This window comes from Paramormyrops kingsleyae, chromosome 1, assembly GCF_048594095.1.
Source record: "Paramormyrops kingsleyae isolate MSU_618 chromosome 1, PKINGS_0.4, whole genome shotgun sequence".
In the NCBI taxonomy this organism is placed as follows: domain Eukaryota; kingdom Metazoa; phylum Chordata; class Actinopteri; order Osteoglossiformes; family Mormyridae; genus Paramormyrops; species Paramormyrops kingsleyae.
In genome coordinates this window covers 5,446,121-5,468,478 of record NC_132797.1, presented here as the reverse complement: position 1 = coordinate 5,468,478, position 22,358 = coordinate 5,446,121, and the positions used below count along the sequence as shown (strand labels likewise).

The 22,358-nt window shown below is 45.8% G+C and overlaps 3 protein-coding genes across 11 annotated transcripts in view; 2 read left to right on the top strand and 1 right to left on the bottom strand.

Annotated features, from left to right (window-relative positions):
- The first annotated feature begins 12 nt into the window (after window positions 1-12).
- Window positions 13-4,805, top strand: irak4 (interleukin-1 receptor-associated kinase 4). Of its 4 annotated transcripts, none has more exons than XM_023791455.2 (12): window positions 13-169; window positions 388-549; window positions 790-935; window positions 1,197-1,307; window positions 1,663-1,823; window positions 1,988-2,052; window positions 2,302-2,416; window positions 2,600-2,709; window positions 3,409-3,595; window positions 3,719-3,781; window positions 3,967-4,125; window positions 4,623-4,805. In XM_023791455.2, exons 2-12 carry the CDS (start codon window positions 389-391, stop codon window positions 4,683-4,685), a joined length of 1,341 nt encoding a protein of 446 aa, XP_023647223.2. In that variant the 5' UTR covers window positions 13-169; window position 388; the 3' UTR covers window positions 4,686-4,805. The 4 variants fall into 4 exon arrangements, with proteins under 4 accessions (XP_023647223.2, XP_023647222.2, XP_023647220.2 ...); XM_023791454.2 differs by having other exon boundaries at window positions 1,636-1,823; XM_023791452.2 differs by having other exon boundaries at window positions 1,161-1,307.
- LOC111833299 (twinfilin-1-like) lies at window positions 4,499-13,858 on the bottom strand. 2 transcript variants are annotated; one of them, XM_023791459.2, is made up of 11 exons: window positions 13,719-13,858; window positions 12,785-12,852; window positions 11,386-11,463; window positions 10,953-11,131; window positions 10,093-10,188; window positions 9,557-9,661; window positions 7,859-7,984; window positions 6,602-6,752; window positions 6,180-6,301; window positions 5,763-5,972; window positions 4,499-4,878 (listed from the first exon to the last, which is right to left on the bottom strand). In XM_023791459.2, the coding sequence occupies exons 1-10, from the start codon at window positions 13,721-13,723 to the stop codon at window positions 5,805-5,807; spliced, it is 1,098 nt and encodes a 365-aa protein (XP_023647227.2). In that variant the 5' UTR covers window positions 13,724-13,858; the 3' UTR covers window positions 4,499-4,878; window positions 5,763-5,804. The 2 variants fall into 2 exon arrangements, with proteins under 2 accessions (XP_023647227.2, XP_023647226.2); XM_023791458.2 differs by lacking the exon at window positions 4,499-4,878 and adding an exon at window positions 5,365-5,632.
- The window catches only part of tmem117 (transmembrane protein 117), a 42,180-nt gene continuing 33,619 nt past the window's right edge, over window positions 13,798-22,358 (top strand). For 2 of the 5 annotated variants that reach the window (XM_023791443.2, XM_023791450.2), the window contains exons 1-2: window positions 13,937-14,546; window positions 15,179-15,484. In XM_023791443.2, the coding sequence (XP_023647211.1) occupies window positions 15,205-15,484 (280 nt within the window). In that variant the 5' untranslated portion in view covers window positions 13,937-14,546; window positions 15,179-15,204. The other 3 variants (XM_023791442.2, XM_023791441.2, XM_023791447.2) reach the window with 3 other exon arrangements.

Genomic DNA, 22,358 nt, shown 5'->3' with positions numbered 1-22,358 from the left:
GGTGACGGTCAAAAGTTCCTGTAGTGTATGCCGACAAAAATCACTTAAAACGTTTTGGCCAGGAAGTTACTCAATAACAGAAGAATCCTTGTTTTCTGTCAGATTATGGAGATTTTAGCAGCAGTATTGAACAAAGTGAATGCTTTTTTATGTTCCTGTGATTTTAAAGGTGAGTTCATATTAATTGTATCTAAATCATGTGGGTACTGAGTACATTTGCAATAATAGTTTCGAATTGCTTGACCTGCGAATAATTCCGGGAAAGGGAGCAGTTAATACTTAATGCTGTTTCCTGTTGTAAATGCACACTTGATTAACAGTTAATAATATGTATAATTAGTTGAATTAATAAATTATTAATATGTAATCAACATAATTCATTTTCAGGATGGCTAAATCAATAACCCCATCTACATTTGTCCGGAATCTGAGTTATGGAAAACTCTGCGAATTGTCCGACTTTTTGGATCCTCATGATAACTGGAAGAAAGTTATTGTCAACATTTATAAACCCACAGGAGAGCCGAGATACACTCAGAATCATTTAAGGTACTTCAATATAAAGGCGTGCAGTGTTAGCGATGCTCGTCTTTCAGCGCTACGGGAATCACAGTGACCAGCAGGGGGCGCGCTTACCGTTACAGTATGGTGTACCAATGTGGCCCAAAGGACGCTCTCGCTTTATTCCTTTTCCTTGGATGCATTTGCCCCAAGAATACTTCTAATTACAAAATATAGGCATAACCTTTGGTAATATTTTTCATTTTTGTTTTGTGCTGTCACTTGCAGGAGGTTTGAAGGATTGGTGGCTTCAGGAAAAAGCCCCACAGTTGAACTTCTGCATGATTGGGGCACCACTAACTGCACAGTGGGTGACTTGGTGGAAATTTTAGAGAAAAACAATCTTCTGGCAGCAGCCGATATTTTGCTCCCAGGTAAGCTGAAATGTTTAAGCAATTTAGGACATCCCAGAGTATGCCATGTGACCTAAGGCATTGACTGTAAAGATTATGACAAATTTCAAACACATTTCATGCGTATTTCCAGTTTACACAAGGTTTTCCACCAATGGTAAGAGGAAGAAAGTGAAGTTCTGAATAACATAAACACAGACATACAGATTCAGGAAAATGCATGAATTCTATTCACTACTGATGCAGTCACCAGGATCCCAGTGTCATGGTCTCCTGTCCCAGGAAGAGAGGAGTCCGCTGAGGTGACAGTCCCCCTCGACATAGTGGAACATCTGCAGATCTCCCAAACCTCTCAAGAGCCGGTGGAAGATGAGGATCAACCCAGTGACTCAGGTATGTAAAAGTCCAGCTCAGATTAATGCTCAGGCACTCTTTAGGCCAGCGATTTTATCACTGCTGTTAATTTGTGGAATTATATGTTTGTGTAGTGAATTGAAGTACATATTAAGGTTTATATTTGATTATGTTCATTTTAAGTTTGTATGTGCCTGAAATGCTAACTGCATTTTTGGACAACATTATCGTGGTTTGCTTCTGAACTGAAATACGAACTTGGAGCTAGTTTCATTGAATGGGGCTATCTGATACTACCAGAAGATGGCAGCACTAACGTTTACGTGACGAGGAGGCATTTTCTCCCACTCCCTGTTGCCTTAACCAGAGCGTCGCCCCTGTTCTGGGCGCCCAGGGTTCCGTGGGTTTTCTTTTCAGGAGCTGCTCCAGATGACCGGGAACTTCAACGACAGGCCTGCACTGGAGGGTGGAAGCAGACTTGGGGCAGGAGGCTTCGGTGTGGTGTATCGGGGCTGCTTCAACGGGGCAGATGTGGCCGTCAAGAAACTGAGCTGTGTGAGTTCCGAAATTCAACACAAGGCGCTGACTCATGCCTCATTTGACTACGTACATTTAGGTCTGAGAAGTAAGCAGTCATTTCTAGCTACTGTAACTATCACATCATAGTCAGACTGGTTGTTTATTAACAGATTACATATCTGTTTATTTTTCTTTGTCAGATGGGTGACATTTCTCCCCAGGAACTGAAAATTCAGTTCAAACAAGAGGTCCAGACTTTGCAGATGTAGGTGGCCATTCCCTTGTTCTGCAAACACAGGTGGCCGTACTCAGATTTGTAGTGGCTTTGGTTTACACGAGAAGCTTTTTTTGTGTTTTCGTTGGTAATATTAAAAGAATAACGGGTTATCCCATCAGAAGCCTCAGAGAGCTAGAAAATGAATAAGTACCATTTTATTAAATGTGATGTGTTAACATCAGTTTATATTCAGTGTTTTTATAAAGTATCTGACATGTCTCAACTCTTCTGTACCAGGTTGAAACACAAGAATATTTTAGACATGGTTGGCTTTTCTTGTGACGGCGACCATCCTTGCCTTGTGTATTCTTACATGTGCAATGGCTCCTTGCTGGACCGACTGGCTTGCCTTGTAAGTGCTGATTTGTTCCTCCGTGTTGACCAGTCACCTAGTGAACATGAGTGTAGTGCAGCTTACTCCCTTATAATAAATAAAAATACTCTTAGCAAGTACTTAGTATGGTGAAGCAACATGTCCTGTTTGCAAAAACTGTGCATCACCTGCTTCCAAATTCTGTCTAAATGTCCACCGCAGGGTGGGAGTTCTCCTCTTTCCTGGACTAGAAGGTGTCTGATTACCATAGGAACAGCGAGAGGCCTGGAATATCTACACCATAACCATCACATTCACAGAGATGTGAAGAGGTACTTACTAATCTTGGCCAAAACAATTAACTGTGGTGATTGTGGTCAGGTCTGCTTTCCCTATGTATGTGTTTTGGTGTGTAATTTGCATTAGAATACAGTGTCTGTAATCGACTGTTTCATAAGCATACAGCCTGGATCCTATCTGTTACCTACTTACTCAACATTACTGATTCACTTGCATCTTTTAAGTCAGCAGTGGGCAATCTTGTCCACAAAGGGCTGTTGTGTTTGCAGGTTTTTGGGATGACCTTTAGGTCAGCTGTTCAGACCCAGGTGTGAGGATCAGCCAATCAGTCCTAAAATTAGTAATTTATTAGGGAGTTATGGCAAAAACCTGCACACAGTAACCCGCATACCCAATGGCCCTTTCTTGATAAGATTGCTGGGATTGATGTTTCTTTGTTACGACCCGCCCATAACTGCCCTGCCTTGCTCTGCAAGTTCAGTACCTGATATATGATCCTGACTGGCCTATGGATGCAGCGTTTATTGTAAGCCTCCACTGCAAACACACAGGTGTGAGCTGCTGTCCTTGCAATATTCTGGTACATTTCACAACCAAACAGGACCGCTGATGACGCTGCAATGTGTACCAGTTACACCTGCAGTATTTGATCATAGATTCAGCAGAAAAGAGCTTGTACTGAAGCAGTAGCCGTTTCAGCAGTAGAACATCTGCCCTGCTCCACTCCACAGTGGGAACATCTTGCTGGACGAGACGTTCGAGGCAAAGCTCTCAGACTTTGGGTTGACGCGGAATTCTTCCAAGCACAGCTCCTCCACGGTGCTGACTGAGAAGATCGTGGGAACCACAGCTTATATGGCACCCGAGGCTTTGAGGGGGGAGATCACGCCCAAGTCCGACATCTTCAGCCTGGGCGTGGTACCTTTCCTTCTTTCATCAGAAGCAGAAGTGTTTCATTGACTAAGGGTCTCTCCTACTTCCAGTACATTTCTAATGGAACAGTCAGTCTCTTGCTCTGATTGTGGGTCACCTTGCTGGCAGGTGCTGTTAGAGGTGATCTCTGGACTCCCTCCGGCTGATGACACTCGCCAACCACATCTTCTTGTAAGTATACAGATGTCTTCTCCTCTGCTTTCATAATTCCTGCCTTCCATTCTTGGTAAGAGAGGCATGTAACATAAACTTAAGCTTAAATACACAATAGTCAGTGATACATTACTAGTGCTCCTCTACACAACTTTCGGAGTATTGACACCATATTTGTTGAATTTACTAACTCTTCGTCACAGATGGAAATGAAAGACGAAATAGAGGATGAGGAAATGACACTTGAGGACTTTGTGGACAAGAAGATGGGACCCTGTGACCAAACAGCAGTGGAAAAGATGTACTCGCTGTCCAAGAAGTGTCTTAATGAGAGGAAGAACAGGCGTCCTCAAATAAAGGAGGTATGTGCCTCAGTATGGTCACAGAACGTGAGGCCTCCACAGAACCACCCTGCTGACGACTTTCAGGTGCTCATGCTCCAAGGCACATGCAAGACAAATAAGAGCCGGCTATAATGTTCTCCATTGTAATGTCCTCAAATGGTAACAGAAAGGAGGGTGGCACGATCTAGATCGACCTAGAAGGGCGCACCTTAGTATTGAATATTTTGATTCTGCTGGTTGAGATATGTTAAGGCCCTGCGATGGACTGGCATCCCGTTCAGGGTGTTTACCTGTCTTGGGATCCAGGCCCAATGACCCTGATTAGGATAAACAGTCGGAAGATGGGCTGGTGGAAGGAGAAGCTTTGCCAGTAAAATCTCACAGTGACCAATTATGGTTATTCATGCATAATTTTACTTGCTCATTTCAAGGCACAGAAACATTGAATTTTACCCACACTGACATTCCTGACTTCACAACCATTACAATGCACACAAGTTTCCTCTCTCTGTTAGGTGCTGATGGAGCTCGAAAATGCCCTCACAACATTCCCGCTGGGGCAGCAGAGCAAAGAGTAAAGGGTAACAGCCAAGTCAGATGGCAGCAGACACCACATCCCACCCCGAAGACATTAGCAGCAGTGAAACATTATGAAGATTCATTTCCTTTAACCAAATAAAGTGGATTTTCCTACCAAAGTAACTGTTTCACTGTCTTGTGGTATTTCTGTATAGTCTGCAGTAGTACAGGGAAAGCAGGGATGGTCCAGTACTAAGGATTAACAGGAGGAAGTGACAATATTAGGAACACGTCCTGACCAAATAAAAGTTTTATATACACCTGTGAGATATGATTTAAATTATTTATTCGTTTCCTTAAAACAAATTGATTTTAGGAGGAAAATACACATTTGAGACTGATTCCTGACAATACCACGTAAATCCATAAGGTAGCAGCTTCATCTAACAGAGTGGTTTTTTGAGACGGTAGACAAAGCGTTTCCTCAGCGGATCTTTCCAGCCGGGGCAGGGCTATGTGCCCCCCCCACCCCCCGCAGCACAGGGGAGGACGTAGAGACAGCCTGCATGCTTACTACGTGTTACACGCAGGAGACAGCTAAAAAGAACAGACTCCCTCTCCACCACGAGTATGGTCACTGAGGTCACGTGACAGAAGGAGCAACAGACAGGACACGTGGGCCACGGTATCACCCCCCCCCCCACACTAAACACACAGTAAAATGGGGGCAGCTGCATGTAATTTTATGTTATTTATTTTTGTTTTTTTTTCCCTTTCTTATTTACAGCCTTTTAATCTATCATAAAAACAGGATGGTCCCGTTTGTAGAAAAAAAAATGACAAAATGACATTGGTCGAGGGCTTCCCTCAGCCTGACGTGAAGATAAACGCTCCTGTTACATCTCAAAGCCGTAAAAATATGGCATTTCCTGTCTTAGCTCTACAATGAATGCATTGTTATTCTATTTCATGTGTATCTTATTCGATGTACGTTCCTTATAGCAACCTGCAAGTAGAAATTCACGTTTGATTAGGCCTAGTTTATCATCTGTGTGCATAGATCAATCTCAAGTGGACTTTGAGGATTTCATAAAGGGAATATAGGGGTTGCTTTAATTTCAAAAATGTCTTCTTACACTATTTGGAATGTTCCAATGTGAACCATTATGGAGGGGTGATCAGTCTTCGTCCTCACCTTCCCCTGGACCTCGAATCATCCTACGTTGGCCTCTTTTTCCAGCGGGACCCTTAGGTTTGGCGAAGGCCTGCTTGTGCGCATGCTGCTTGGGATGGACCTCCTCATACAGGAAGTCATTGGTCAGCTCATCACCGCTTTCAATCTCCAGCTGAGAGAGAGCCAGATCAGCAACGTCAACTCTTTTGGAGGCAGACGAATGATGCATGACGCAAAGTCAATCCTACGCTGTTGGATGAGCCCACGATTATGCTACTGAGTACTCATTTCCAAAAGATGTATTGTGTCAGCTTATTAACTGTTTTAAGTTGTACAAAGAAATCGTTTTTGTTAAGTAATCCTGTTGCCACATCCTTACCTTCTTCGCTATTTCGATGTGAAGGCTGTTTTCCACCATGTCGATTAGCGGGTTCTTGCAGCTGGAGTAGAGCATTCTCTCTCTGATGCTGCACTTGTAGCCAGGCATGGAGTACATGAAGACTGCAACATTCAGACATGAGATCAGGTCAAAAGAGCAGCCCTGCCAAGCATCACAGCTTCCGAGCAAAATCCTGTGTGGCCAACCCAAGAGGCGGACTTTGGACAACCGCCTCCCATCCCTGAGTGCAAAGACAGTTGTCCTATTGCCATGACAGCACAAACAGGTATTTTGGAAAACAAAAACTTCACTATAGGGGGCATCACTTGTGCCAGAATGGAATAAGCACCAAATCCGCAAACAAATTCTGAATGCCTTGTTCCACAGCTATTCGCTAAGCCGTTGAGGTCGACCCGTTTTACCTGTGGATTCCAAGTAGTCTCCCTCGTGGGAATGCTTGTACAGGAAGAAATGGTAGCGGGCTGAATCTTTGGGAATTCTTTTCGGCAGGTCTTTGACCTCCGTGGGAGCCGTGCTGGACAGATTTATGCTCTCCTTTTGAAAATCGATTTCCTGTTGGGGGAAAAAAATAAGCGACTCCCTCCGGTAAAGAGAAATTATGTTTTCGTGAAACATATTCAGGCTTAACAGCAAAAAGCAGTCACTTCAAACGGGAAAGTCACCATTAGGCTTCGCCAGACACGCTCTCTGCTGACCAGATGTTACCCATCTGCCTGAAAAGCACTTTAATGCCACATTCTAAAAATAAGCCTGCCATGGGGGTTGGGGGGCACTGTGGGCCATTTAATGTTCTACCAAAAAAAAGAAAAAAGCGCAGGAAATAAAGCCAGCATTAAACTAGGTGTTGCAGGCGACACAGATTCTTGGTCCACTCGTGTAAAGTCACCTATCACTTCAAAGCCCAGTCACACTGCACTAGCCAATCACATTCCCCTCCATGCTCCACTGGCCAATCACATTTCCCCTCATGCTCCTCTGGCCAATCACATTCCCCCCATATTCCTCTAGGGCAGAGGTCACTAACAGGAGGACCGCGGTCCGGGTCCGGACCCAGAAGCTGCCCCATACGGACCGATAGCCAAAACAGAAAGTTATGATTTAAATCCTGATGGGGCGGTTCTATTTTATCCGGAGCAGCTTTTGTAGTCTTTTTGGTAGTGGTTTAGCACTAGAACCGCCGTTTCCCACGTCAATGAACATCAAACGCCTTTAACCACCAAGCATGACCTGGTCTGGCTTATGCAGCCCTTTGTCTGAGCTAATGTGCCATAGGTGTTAATAGCAGCAGCGAAGCTAAAACCCGCAACCAAAATACCGTAATGTTCCTAACAGAGTGGCTGATCTGTCCTGAAATTGTAAAGCTGAAAAATTTTCAAACACAGTGACAGAATGTATTATATAACCTGTTGGATAAACAGACGTAGTTTATTGGTGATTTCAGGTTCGTTGAAGCTTCCGTAATGTTTCATACAACCAATAGGCTACTTTTGTATATATATTTCACTAAATAGTTAGACATTATGATCTTCTGGACCTTTGCTTCAAGAAATTTTTTCTAACTGGACCTCTTTAAATTTTAGTTGAATACCCCTACTGTAACGGCATGGCTGGCACTGATTGCAGTTTGCAGAAACTGAGAGGATCTGGGTTTTCCTTACAAGTTGGACATAGTTGAACTTCTTCTCCTTGAACTGCTCCAGAGCATGAACAGCTTCCCGGTCCATGGGGAAGGCCACACCCTGCAGGGTCTGCTGTTTGGTGTCCACGCTGATGTCTGTCTGCACCTAAGAGTGAGGATGCCAAACATAACTAAGCTGTCACGGGTCAGAAAGAACTGGAAAATAAATATAGAGAAGCACTTCTGAAAGTGGCTCGCTGGTGATTACGCAGTAAAAGCAGAAGGTCAGTGTTTTTTGAGACGCCACACGCTCACAGAAGAGAGCGGGTGGCACTAGAAGCTGCTGGGGTATCTTCCACGGGTACGACTGCATAAGATCTGCAAGTGGAACACAAATGGCTGCTTGCGAGAGCAATGTCTGCTCGGCTGGTGGGCATTTCAGGAGGTGAAACAGAGCAATGTGGCAATGACCCAGAAGCTCGTCTTCCTCATGTAGCTGCCACACCACCCAAAACTCATCCTCCTCATTCCCATCTGCTTGCTAAACACAATGCCTCCCAGCTAAAAGTACGACACACATCCCAAATCTTTTCCTCCTGATCTACAGCAGCTGCTGACTGCAGGGGAAATGCAAACACAGCTTCCTGTTATAAACATTTTTTTTTTTAAAACAGAAGGCGTGTCTACTAATCAACTTGGCTATTTCCTTTTATGGAGTGAATGAATACAGTGAATGATCTAAATTTATCCTAGTGCACACATATATTCCCATGCTTGCAGATCTACTGTATAATCGCACACAGGTACAAACAACTGATGCCCCTCCATGATGGCAAACCTTGAATGGATCTGCTTCAAGAATCTATTTGACAAGAAATTTCAGGTAGCAATGGGACACAGATTAAGGAAATTGAAACCTACAGACAAAAAGGCTGCTGGCATAAATCACTGCTTCTGAACAATTCGTTTTCCTATCTCGGTTACATGAAAATGCTAACCAAATAATGACGTAACATCACAAATCCTCCAATCAGAACATGGCGCTGACACCTGATGGGTACACATGTAAATCCCAAGCAGTGATACTGCAGTGATACTCAACTGTCACAATGAAAAGTAGCCTGTTTAAACATGGGTGTCGCTTAGTTTTTGGGGTAAACCAGCCTTTATTTTAACCCAGTTCCAATGTGCTTCCTGTTTATGACACACACAAGCTGCCCAGAACCGGTTAATTCTGAAAAGCCTTTCACTCAAACCAGCATCAGCAATCTTTACCGTGATTGATCATAACCTGGCTGCCAATGCTGACCTTGGCCTATTCTGCAAGCCAAAGTGCCAATACCTCTGAATCAGCGAAATGAACAGCTTTAACAATCATCTAGAAGCTCTGCTAGGAAAGACGGCGCATGAGACAGAGGATAACCTAAACGGGATGCCTGGCTGTCACAGAGCAAACCCTTACATACAAAATCAGACATTTAGGTTTAACTACTAAACGTTTATGAGAGAAAGGGACTGAGTGTTAAACTTTAAGCGCACAAGTTAGTGTGTTATTACATACATGTAAGCAAGCAAGTTAGTGTGTGATTATATATGGGGAACAGTAGTAGTGTGTTGAACCAAGTATGTTTGTGAATGTCTTTGTGTGAGAATATGAACGAATAAGTATCTGGAGAACAGGCAGTGAGCAACGAGTGTACCGGTGTGGCATCAGAGCATACAGAGGGTGACGGGCTACCTCGCTGAGTTTGATCTGTCTCAGTTCCTCCTCTGCGGCAGTCAGGGGGAGAGGTGCAGCTTGGGAGGTCAGGTATTTTTTGTACCCGCTCAAAGACAGTTCATCCTGGAAAAGGACCCACGGAAAACTCACAAGAGAACAGAGACATTCCAAAGCCCAAGATGAGAAACTTCACATTATACAGCTGGCGGCCTCTTGTTCTAAGATCCTCCACTCGAATGTTCTAGGTTCTCCCTGGTTCGTGTTAGACTTTTCTCAGCAAAACTTTGTAATTTTAAGGGTTTCTTTTTAGTGGTACCAAAGCAATCCTATGTCAAATGAGTGACAAAGTGACAACGACCAGATACTGCAGATTTTGCCAGTAAAAATTAGGAAAAATTAAGGTGGGTGTATTTTAATTACTCGAAAAGCACTGAACATCATGTGCTTCTTCATCAGTTTAGTCTGGTTGTCATGCACTCAGTTGACATGTTGCTCAGTTAAAAGTTGCAAGTAGTAACCTCACTATTTAAAAATAACATCGGTGTAATGCGCACCTTTACAGTGCCAAAGAGCTCATCTTTAATGTGTCCGCCTCCGAACTCCTTCTTCACTGTGGCCCTGGTAGCAGCGTACAGCATCTTATGTCGAACCTAATGGGCGAGAGACACATTCCCCACATCCGTAAACCTGGAGGCCGACTGCAGTGTTCCTAATTACTGGCACTGGACACAACGCTGAGCTGTCTCTTCCTGGGTAGTAAAAATCAAGCAGTGGACAAGTTTTGCCCTTTAAAATTTTATGCTGTCCTGTCACTGCCAGTCTTCCCCTTTGGGGGAAACTGAACGGCAAATTAGCATCACGGACGCCCGACGCTGAGCTTAAGCAGACAATGCCTCCCTTTCATGTGGTCGTGCAAACAATTGGTTTCCTCAAACCCCTACATAAACATAAGATCCTGGTGTCACAGAGCCAATATAGCAGTCAGAATGACCGATGGCAGTGTGTGGCTCTGTGGGTGAGGCCTCTGTGCCCATGATCGGAAGGTCACCAGTTCAAATCTCCTGGCTGGCAGAGTGATTTCGCTATCGGGCCCTTGTGCAGGGCCCTTGGCTCCCAATTGCTCTGGGGACTGGCTGAACTTGCCTTCTCGATCGTATGTTGCTTCGGAAAGAAGCATCTGCAAAATTAAACAAATATGATCTGAATAACCTGTCCTAATCCTGTAATCTTTCCCCCCAATTAAACCAACACAGCAGACTTAGTGCAAATGACAGCAGCATCCAGCTACTGTGAAGTCATCTGCTGCCAAGGAAGAACCTAACAAGCCGTAACTTGCTCCCATCAGCTCCGGACTACGGAATGTTCCGCTTAAGCCGTATGCAGGTTTCTCCGGGCGTTCCTAAGCAACACGTACGGCAGAGTGGTCGGGAGACCAGGACAGGAAGATCCACTCGTATCCCTGGTTGTTGGAGGAGTCTAGCCGGTACAAAATGTAGCACGGAACCCCGTCCTCCAGCAGAGAGAAGACGCAGGAGTCATAGTCCTGGTCCCACTGTTTAGCGGCTTTCTTCGTTCCACCCAGAACCAGTTGTTCTGAAACGAGAGCAGTGGAATCAGTCATAACGCCGCTTTGTGCGTTTCTCAGTCAGCTGTGCCCTTCTTGCAGGGAAGCAAATACAGGACATTAGGAGCAGCTGTAGAAAAATAGCCGCATTCTGCAGTAATAATGTTGGGTGATTGGCTAATTGGTGGAGATGTGCGTGGGCGGGGAGGGGGGTCCTGAAATGGGCGAGGTGGGGGTCCTGAAATGGGCGGGGCCCTGCCTGGCAGGATGAGCAGAAACTCACCGTCCTGGATGACAATCTTCAGGACCCGATAATCGCCGTTCCTCGCCTTCGCGAAAATCTCCTTCACCTCCTCAGCAGCTGTGATGACAGAGTTAAATGGACACATGAAAAGCGTTTTTTCTACTTCTTTTTTTCTGGAGTTTACGTGTTCGTCATTTCAGAAAAGTGAACTACACTGAGCCGCATGCAGGATGCACACCTCTTTCTAAACGTGCCAGACCATGCACCAAAGCATAATCATAATCGTTAAACAGTTATAGCATGTCCTAAATTTTATGATTTGCAAGCCTAGTGTCTCAGAAATTGGAAAAAAAATAGTGAATAATCACAATTGAAGACTCTAGTGTTTACAAGCATACTTGTCATTGACAAGAAGCACAAGTGTAGGTTAAAACGTTATTGTAAATATGAATATATACAGAAGAGCTCAGATGTTTTAATAACCAAGCTGAGTGCTAAATACTGTTAAGCATCCTAATGTTAAATTAAATGAGCAACCTCATAAAAATTAATGAAGAATCTTTTATACGCTTTCTGACAAACCTGACTCTGACCTAAATATACCGTGAGCTTAATAAGTAAATTATTACAAAATGAAAGACAAAGTCGATATGGCAATGTGACCAGGCGTGCAACTACAGCAAAAATCTACCCTATTTTAAGTGAAGCCCTATCAGATGAAGTTACAGCAAAACTGCAAACGGGATATTTCAGCATAATAGCTTTGCAGACGTTATCTTTTATAGATGAGGGAATTTCATGGCACCCTTCTTTTCATGCTATGGTCATTTTTTTTCAATATCCTCAACATCACGAATATATATTGTATCCTTCTGAGTATAAGCTATGTTTTTTCAATCTGCGAAATCTGATAGTTAAAACAACTGCCGGCTCCTGACGGCCGTCGTTCGCCCCCGCCGACCGTGGTTGCCCCCCGCCGGCCGTCGCTGGCCCCTGACGGCCGTCGCTGGCCCCTGACGGCCGTCGCTGGCCCCTGGTCGCCTAGGCGTGTCTGTCTGCTGTCTCGGCTCGTTCTTACTGCAGGTGCTGATATTTATCTATATTTAAGACCTTTCTTATAACAATCAGGAAGCTATCTGGCTACAGAAGCATGAGTAGGTCATTACTCACGACTGACCAAGTGACAGATTACCTGTAAATAACTGTACAAAAGCACAAAAGCCAGGATTGCCAATAAAACCCTTTTTACTGCGATACTCCACAGGTTATTAAGGAAAAAGCACACTGGCTGATACTGAAACAACAGGGCTTTCACCCTAAGAGGCAAATTCTGCATGCTCCCAATCCAAACGTTAAGCGATGCAAATCATACGTTTTCATTAGACGAAACTCAAAAACTTGCCATGAACCGTCTAGAAAAAACCGTAAACGCATTTACCTTGAATGCCTGTTTGATGGGACATTGTACTTATTTCCTTTCGAGTCGGCCGCTTTGCTGAACAGGGTCTGAAGACGGAAGAGGGAAATGGGACTACAGTAACCCGACCCGGCTATGCCGTGACGTCACCCCGCTGCCGCGCCCACGCCGCCAGACGTGATCGCGCAGCCCCGCGACACACACGAGCTGCCCCACGTCACCTAGTCACGAGTTTCGACGGCCGCTAGCGATTGGAAGACTTGAGAACAGTGTCATGGACAATCGGGATGAGGAGTTTTTTCACCTCTTATTTTAGATTCGCAAAGCGGAGTCTGACCGAAAAGTCATTTGTAGTACTGTATGATTAGCTGTCAATTAATCATTCTAAAATATTTTACGTGTTTTGTATGTTAAACGTTAAATATTCTGACACCCTAACTAGAAATAGATGCTCTTCCATATTGATCTATTACTTCATCTTGTATTTTTTATTTTATAATAATAATGATTCATTGTATGATACATTGGATACACCGAATCCTGTAAATTGTTGGATTTGTAAGGATGTATCATTTGTAAAGCTGACAATACAAAAAAAAATCATTACATATTAACTATAAAGATAGCCAGAGCACCTGACACAACAGCAATGCCAGCATATCTCCGTTTGGGGTGGCGTAAAAAACATCTACAGCCCTGTCCAGCTGACTCTGTGAAAGAGCTTTGCGTGGTCACTCGAAGCAAAGCTTTATCAATGTCTTCCTGCTAATAAATATACGCCTGAAAGCGACCCCTGTAGCTGGCTATGGGAAACCCTGACGTGTTGGTTCCGTCCCAGTGGACGGATGGTATGAGTCTCTATATCCTGAGATCCCCTGACACGCGGCACCGAGGCGCCTAATCTGTGCTGAGTAAGCTGCATCAGCGGAAGCAGCCCGTCCCGGCACTCACATACCCCATCACCGTGGTGGGGAGCAGCTGGGGTTTGCCTCTGCCCTAGGGGACGACGGGTCACATGGATAATCTCCTCATCTCCAAGCATTTGGGTTATTACGGCACCGTCGGCTCCCTTGGTGCGATGAGGCAGCACGGCAGCGAATGGGATCTTTCCAGTGGTCCGGAGGGTGCAGCTTGAGTGGGGAGGGGTGTGCAGCTGGCGCAGAGCAGGTCGGTGTGTGTTTATGTGCGTGCGTGCCCGCGCCTGTGCTCGATCGCGCCGTCCGCACATGGTGCTTCACAAGAGACCGCATTGCCCGCATTGTCCGGCTGGGCGCACAGCATGTGCATGTCAGTCACACACTACCGGGATTCCTGTTTCATTGCCGCCAGCCTAAAGAATCGGTTCGGACGCATTGTTTTTGGGGGAGCGGAGGAGGTGGAGCCACGGCTTTCAAGCAGCCCCCTCCGGCAACGCGAGAAGGCGCCGGTGTAATCCCGAAGAAATGCAGGGAGACAGAGTAGGGCGGCGTGGACGCGCTTCCGGAGAACAGCCACGGTATTCTGCACCCCTCGGAATTACAGAAAACAGTTTGCCTTGGAATAATAAACAAAAGCGGGAGAGTGACATTTTCTGAGCTCCACCCTAATACATTCTATTATTAGACAAAGGATCGGGGCAGATCTTAAGGTGGTTTAAAGTAAATAAGCTATGCCGGCGTGCAAGGCTGAATTTCTGACAGCTTTCGTTATCAACGCCAGTCGGTCGGCGGGGTTTGCTCTATGTAAATCGTCTCTGCTGACGCCCTCCGTGCGGGAATCCGTTCGTGGGATGCCCATAAAGACCGTGAGTCACCATCAAGAAGTATTTCTGCCTGCTTCAGCTTCGTGATCAGTTATGTGTTAAAGCTTCGAGATCATACTACTTGAAATTTCACAGTCCAGACACACATAACTAGTGTTTAGGTAACCTATATTTCTTAGCCGTGGTCTGGCATGTATTCTTGGAAGCAGTAATTTTGGGTCACATGAACGGTTTGGAGCCGTATGGGTGCTAAACGGGTACAACAAGGTTTAAAGTGGAACCCACCACGCTTCCATCCCCCAACCTGTGGTTTAAAAATAAGCCAGGTTTACTTTCTAGCATTGGGGAGAGGAGTAGTTTTCCAAGGGGTATTATAGGGTCTGACGATTTCACGGGGAAACAGTTAGATGGTGGAAGAAGGTCCAACCCCAGAAGATTAGTAGCTCTTAAATTAGCTTTACAGAGCTTTTGAAGAATTTTCCCTTTATGATGAAGAGTAAATGAAAATTACAGGGAGGAGGAACAGTGAATGCTAGCATATCTCTAAGAGTGTATAATTTAAGCTCAGCTTGCTTTTATAAAGCTTGAACCTCAGCCCTTGCCTGTTTTATCTTTTGTAACCTCCCTTAAAATATTGTGGTGATGAAGGGTTTGTTTTTCTGTCCGTCTCGTAGGTGGCCTGAGGCCGAGGTCATTTAGGATGGACATTGACGCCCGTTTCCGCTACTACTTCCAGCATCCATGGGCTCGGCTGTCCGTGGCCAGCCTGGTGACCTTCTTCAACTTCCTCATCTTCGCTGAGGACCCTGTCTCCCACAGCCATACGCAGGCACACATGACTATGGTGGGCAACTGCTTCTCGTTCATTGTGAACAAGTACCCAGGCGGAGGCTGGAATATTGTTAAAGTGCTTCTGTGGCTGGTGGCCATCGTCGTCGGCCTCTTTGTCGGGAAGTTCTTCTTCCACAAACGCATCTTCGGTAAGACCTGTGTGCCCAAGCGAGCGCTTAAACAGATCACGAAAACAGGCGAGGCTCTTCTCAGAACCTCATCTATTTATTCCTAAGACTGACAAAAATCGCAGTATCAAACACAGAAGTAATCCACGTATTGGTGTTCTGGGTCTTAGTTACGCAATGACAAGGATTGGTGGAATCAGGGAGCTTTGTGACACGCCCCCCACCCCCACTGTCACACTGACACATTCTTTTTTCATCCTCTTACTCTGTGAATCAACAGAAGGTCTGTTTAAATGGAGCTGAACAGCTCTGAGCTCTGGTATTTGCTGATGAGTTGCTAATAATGGTAACCTAGGGTGATGTCCCCAAACAATGTTCTATTGCTTAGTGATTATAGCATCTGGTGTCCATGAGCAGCCCAGTATTTCTCTAAAGAAAAGCTTTTTCATGACCTTCAGTTCTTCTGTAGACTCAGGATTTTGTTTTTAATTCTCTTAAAAAGCCTCCCTTCTATCCCATTTACCCTCCGACTGCATCATCAGAACAAACCACCATTTGCAAAAGCGCAGCGTCAGGAGCGGTGGCTGCGTGGGACGTGGTGTGGCGTAAACTGAGCCTTTGTCCAGTCGTAGCTTCATTTCGGTGCATTATCAGCCGGCACGCTGTGGTTTCATGCAGCCTGCTCGTGTTTGCTGTACCGGAGGATCGTTCACTGTAGGTCAGCTGTGACCTCCTCCTGCCAGCATCACCTCCCACATCTGATCTTAGCTACAGGAGCGGTTAAAATCCGTGCGGGAGCTCGCAGAGCAGCCGGAAAGCAGCAGGGCGGAGAGGGAGGCCCGGCCAGCTGGTATTGAGAGCACAGGGTCCATGTGGGATTCTGGGGGCCGGGGGCCGCACTGCTGTACCTCGGTTATGTAACACTGCACTGTGGTAACAGGGGCACATGCCTGCACTGCATCCTGAGCAAAAGGACCCTCCACCTCACCGCAGCATCATTTGTGCAAGCAGGGGCGCCGTAAAGGGGGGAAATCTCCGAACTGTGTTGGATGGTGGCCCCCCAGGACTGGACTTGGGGAGCCCTGCTTTAGACTTAAGGCTGACCTATGCTCAGCATAGAATCCACTCCATCAATAGCAACTTAACTATGTACCCTACATTGTATTCTGACACCTTCAGATACATTTGTGGGGGGGTTTGCATCCGGCTATGGCGTAGGCGGCTGCCGACAGCGTAGACTCGGGCTGGAGGGGGGGGGGGGGTGGCTCTGTTGTTGCATGTAGGGCTTTTTTGAGGCAGCTTGAGAGGTAAATGTACTGGCAGCTGTATCCCACCAAAATGCAGCCTCACAACCTGTATTTTCCCAAGATCTCTGCTCCTCCACTGAAGGCGTTTTGCAGCAATAACAAACCCTAAACCCATCCACCCATTTCCTGTACCTGCTTGCCATTTTATGGGTCACAGGGGGTCTGGAGCCTATGGGCACAAGGCAGGGAACAACCCAGGATGGGCCACCAACCCATCGCAAGGCACACTCAGATGCATATCTATGGGCAATTTAGTAATCGCAGTTGCAGGAAATCGGAGTACCTGGAGGAAACCCCACGACGACATGGGGAGAACATGCAGACTCCACACACATGGAGACAGGGTGGAGACTCGAACCCTGGTCCCAGTGGCATGAGGCATCTGCGCTAACCACAGTGCCACCCCATCCCATAGCTTTGCTTAACATAATGTCACCAATTTTCTTTAAAGATACTTCTAAACAGGAATAACCTGATGGGTAAACCTGTGATGTAATACCATTTATTCTGCTGCTGGGCTGCTGTATGTAAACAAACAGTAATTTCCAAACACGTGGCTGCACTAATGTGATTATACAATAGAAAAACTGCAGAGTCTACCAGCACTATTATGGTTGATGACACTCCCCCTGCCATTAGTGACATGCTTGCTTTCATCCGACGCCCTCACGTGCCGTCCTGTTTGTCCTGCTGTGTTTGGTGTACAGTCTTCCTGTGTGCATCATGGAGCAGATCGCTCTGATAGAAGCAAGGTGATTCAATGGGAGCAATAAAAACGAGGCGAGTTTGTTTTTTTTTCCATAACGTCCAGTTGATGTTTGTTCCCGGACAATCGCTGGCAGTTTGGGCCGCAGCCTTACAGCCGCCTTGGTCTTGATTTCCTCCATTATTCTTGACTTGTTCTGGGTGGTACAGCGGACCGACCCACATGGCATGGAAATGGCCAGACAGAACAGGGATTTTACTGCAATATGGGTGAGGAGAAGATCTTATCCGAAGGGCAATGTACAGGAAAGATACTTGAAAGACTCTAGGATCTAGCTCTAGCTACTCGGATGACTGACATCAGCGATTCGTAGACGATGCAAAGCAATCAAAATAATGAAGATGGGGTCTGAACTCTGATGGCTGGTGTTGTTTTTAATTCGAGCTCCTCCATGGCTTTTACACTAGGCCTCCATCAGTGTGACAGTGCACTTTGCAGAAATACGGCCATTCTGGAATTAGCAGAAGGGAATAAATCAAGAATTAATATGCGTTTTCCTACGCTATGCGCATGTCCCCCAGTCTTACAGTCATCCATATAGTATCTTATAATATCTTATAGTATAAATGAAGAGCAAAGTTCCAAAACATAGATCACGGGATACGTTTTTCAGTATTTCTATTGAATTTTCGAAATTTAAGTGAAGTTGGATTACATGAGGACTTAGCAAGCTTTGGTTCATAACATATGATGTGGAAACCTGATTTTAGGTCATCGTACTGAATGAGTTTTGTAATGTGGTATCTTGTACTTACCTACATGGTCCATATACACTCACTGGCCACATTATTAGGTACACCTTACTAATACATGGTTGGACCACCTTTTGCCTTCAGATTCAACAGGGTTCTTGAAATATTCCGCAGAGATTTTGGTCCATGTTGACATGATAGCATCTCGTAGTTGCTGCAGATTTGTCAGCTGCACCTTCATGACACGCATCTCCCGTCCACCACATCCCACGGCTGTTCTACTGGATTGAGATCTGGTGACTGTGGAGAGACCAGTCTGAGATGATATGAGCTTTGTGATATGGCATGTTATCCTGCTGGAAGTAGCCTTTAGAAGCTGGGTACGCTGTGGTCATGGGGGGGGGGGGCATGCTCAGCAGCAGTACTCAGGTAGGCTGTGGCATTTAAATGATGCTCAATTGGTACTACAGGACCAAAGAATATAACCCCCACATTATTACATCACCAGCAGCCAAAATTGTTGATACAAGGCAGAATGGATCCATGCTTTCATGTTGTTTATGCCAAATTCTGACCCTACCATCTGAATGTCACAGCAGTAATCTAGACTTATCTGACCAGCCAATGTGTTTCCAGTCTTCCATTGTCCAGTTTTGATGAACCCGTGCCCACTGTAGCCTCAGTTTCCTGTTTGTAGCTGACAGGAGTGGCACCCGGTGTGGTCTTCTGCTGCTGTAGCCAATCTGCTTCCAGGTTCGCCATGTTGTGTGTCCAGTGATGCTCTTCTGCATACCTTGCTTGTAATGAGGGGTTATTTGCGTTCCTGTTGCCTTTCTGTCTGCTTGAACCAGTCTGGTCATTCCTCTCTGACCTCTGCCAACAACAAGCCATTTTCACCCAGAGAGCCGCTGCTCATTGGATGTTTTTCTTTTTCGGCCCATTCTCTGTAAACCCTAGAGATGGTTGTGCATGAAATTCCAGTAGATCAGCAGTTTCTTATGCCATATTCAAAGTCACTTAAATCATCTTTCTTCCCCATTCTGGTGTTTAATGTGAACATTAACTGAAGATCCTGACCTGTATCTGCATGATTTTAATTCAGTTCAATTCAATTCAAATGTATTTGTATAGCGCATTTGCACAACATTACATTGTCTCAAAGCTCTCTACATTATCCCCGCCAAAAGCACCAAGAGAGTAAGCCAGAGGTGACAGAGGCAAGGAGAGACTCCCTAAAAGGAAGAAACCTTGGGAGGAACCAGACCCAAAGGGGGAGCCCATCCTCCAGGGGGCAGCAGAGGAAGCTGTAACCCTAACCAGACCCAAAGGGGGAGCCCATCCTCCAGGGGGCAGCAGAGGAAGCCCTAACCCTAACCAGACCCAAAGGGGGAGCCCATCCTCCAGGGGGCAGCAGAGGAAGCCCTAACCCTAACCAGACCCAAAGGGGGAGCCCATCCTCCAGGGGGCAGCAGAGGAAGCCCTAACCCTAACCAGACCCAAAGGGGGAGCCCGTCCTCCAGGGGGCAGCAGAGGAAGCCCTAACCCTAACCAGACTCAAAGGGGGAGCCCATCCTCCAGGGGGCAGCAGAGGAAGCCCTAACCCTAACCAGAGCCAAAGGGGGAGCCCGTCCTCCAGGGGGCAGCAGAGGAAGCTGTAACCCTAACCAGACTCAAAGGGGGAGCCCATCCTCCAGGGGGCAGCAGAGGAAGCCCTAACCCTAACCAGACTCAAAAGGGGAGCCCATCCTCCAGGGGGCAGCAGAGGAAGCTGTAACCCTAACCAGACTCAAAGGGGGAGCCCATCCTCCAGGGGGCAGCAGAGGAAGTCTCAATGCAGAGGGCAGGCAGGTGCTGGTGCTGTTTCTGACAGCAGGATGAACAGTGGTACAGCAGCAGGGCAGGCAGGAGAGACGTCACAGGCAGAAGGGTAGGCAGGACTATCTTGATAATTTGGGGTCTCCAGGCAGAACACCCCAGGAGGGGTAGGGGAAATAAATTAGCCAAAGTAGGGGAGACTAGAGGCAGTGCAAACAGTTCGGTGAGTGTGATATGTAAACTCTGGCAGATATGGCTATGGCAGTATAAGCAGGTGGGAACGCAGGCATGTGGAGTCCCTGAACGTCAGCAATCCAATTCCACGAGGGAATGTGAAGCTAGAGTGACGGCTCTGACAGCTAGATCATCCAAAGCCAGTGGCACCGATCCTCACCCAGCTCTACACCTCTCACTATAGATCTAACTGGGAGTGAGCAGTTAGCTAGTCCCTATAAGCTAGACTGAACAAGTGTGATTTTAGTCTAGACTTGAACATTGAGAGTGAGCCTGAATCTCACACAGAATCTCAATCTCACTATAACAGATATCCTGCTCCTTGAGATCGGAACAAGCGAGGTGGGTTCTTAATGGCCAGAAGATCTTTAAGGTATTCTGCTGCAAGGCCATTCAGTGCTTTATAAGCAGTATTCTGTAGTCAATCGGAGACTTAACTGGAAGCCAGTGAAAGGAGCATAGAACTGGGCTAATATGATCAATGTTTTTTTAGCATTTGTAAGAACTCTGGCTGCTGCACTTCGTACCAGCCGAAGTTTATGTAAGGATCTGGTTGGGCAACCAGAAAGGAGGCCATTACAGTAGCCCAGTCTGGAAGTTATAAAGGCATGTGTTAGTTTTTCTGCATCATGGAAGAAGAGCACCTTCAGAAGCTTAGCTATGTTCCCTAGATGGTAGAACGCAGTTCTAGTAATACTTCTTATGTGAGCATCGAAACATAAATCAGAAACAACCAGGGTTTCACCTGGGCAATTTTTAACAGGAGACCATTTCAGACATTTTGCTACTGATGTATAACTGGCTGATTAGATATTTGCTTCAACAAGCAGTTGAACAGGTGTACCTAATAAAGTGGTTGTACCTTTCAGTATAAATGCTCTCAGGGTAACTAGTATTGCAGGCATAACAGTCTGTCCTTTGCAAGGCTGTGCAGGAAACTGAGCATGAGTTCAGACTTTTAACCAAAGGACCTTGAGAGGAATTTGTTCAGGCTTGGAACAGCATTGCTAATGGAAAATAAATTGAATTCAAGGAAAGTGATTTAAGAATTGATCACCCCACATTCAAAATTTAATTAAATTGATGTTTCTGATATTTGGGGCAGCTTTTATTAAATTAAGTTTTTTTCTGCATTACGTTTGACTGAATCAATTGATCCTTATAATTAAAAATATACTCGTTCGTCCCCCCCCCCCCCCCCACACTGAAACAACTGGGCTATTTTTAAAAGGAGACCAGTGAAAAGGTTCTTAATTTATTCCTTATTTTGATGGCTGACTTCAGAGGGCTGTGTTTAATGGTGCCAGGGTTCAGGCCTGGATCCGGTTTCACGTCAGAACCCATAGATCCACCAGAGCATCAGGCCAGATCCTCAGGGGTCATTCATGGCAGCGTGGAAGACTGTGCTTCCATGGTGTTTAAGGTCCTTTCTTAGCTGATCATGTCCTCCTCGGTAAAGATGGCTAGTTAGTAGTGCTAGCTAACTGGACAGTTTGACTGTAACTGGTCATTAAAACTAGTTAAGTAATTTACCAAAATGAACAATTAATGTTGTGGTTGATATGGATGTATACATACTCATCAGAGAGCTGCTTATTTACAGTTAAAATGTTGCACTTATGTTGCATAAAAATGTTGAAAAGATGCTGAGAGGCTTAAATGAGAGCCTCATTTTCTGGGAAAATGTCTAGTCTCTGGTCATGAAGGGTGACCTCATGGACTCCACCTGGGTTTGGTGGCACTGTGATCCTAGGAGGGCTTATTGAGTTAGAAGACACTTTTCTGCAAGTCAGGAGAGCATGGGGTGAGAGAGCGTGCCTTGGCATTTGGGGTCTTACTCAGGGACCCGACAATGATTTGATAATTCTGCCAACTATGAGATACAAACCTACAACCTTCTGGATACAGGCACAAAGCCCTAACTTGCTGAGGTGTAGTCCAGCTGCAAGGTTTGATATTGTTGCTACTGGTCTGAAACACTGCATGTCCTTCCTAACATTGCAACGGCACTTGGTAACACTCTGGACCAGGAGAGCGTGCTTTTGTCGCTCCCTTGAGTCCAAAGAGGCTCATCCATTAGA

Excerpts from the sequence above, each read along its gene's own strand:
- irak4 (XM_023791451.2), top strand. The coding sequence starts at position 389 with ATGGCTAAATCAATAACCCCATCTACATTTGTCCGGAATCTGAGTTAT. Across the intron at positions 1,308-1,635 it reads GGATCAACCCAGTGACTCAG|AGCGTCGCCCCTGTTCTGGG; the intron begins GTATGTAAAAGT and ends TGCCTTAACCAG. Across the intron at positions 2,417-2,599 it reads TGGACCGACTGGCTTGCCTT|GGTGGGAGTTCTCCTCTTTC; the intron begins GTAAGTGCTGAT and ends TGTCCACCGCAG.
- LOC111833299 (XM_023791459.2), bottom strand. Across the intron at positions 11,132-11,385 it reads GAAGATTGTCATCCAGGACG|AACAACTGGTTCTGGGTGGA; the intron begins GTGAGTTTCTGC and ends CTCTCGTTTCAG. Across the intron at positions 6,753-7,858 it reads AGTTCAACTATGTCCAACTT|GAAATCGATTTTCAAAAGGA; the intron begins GTAAGGAAAACC and ends TTCCCCCAACAG.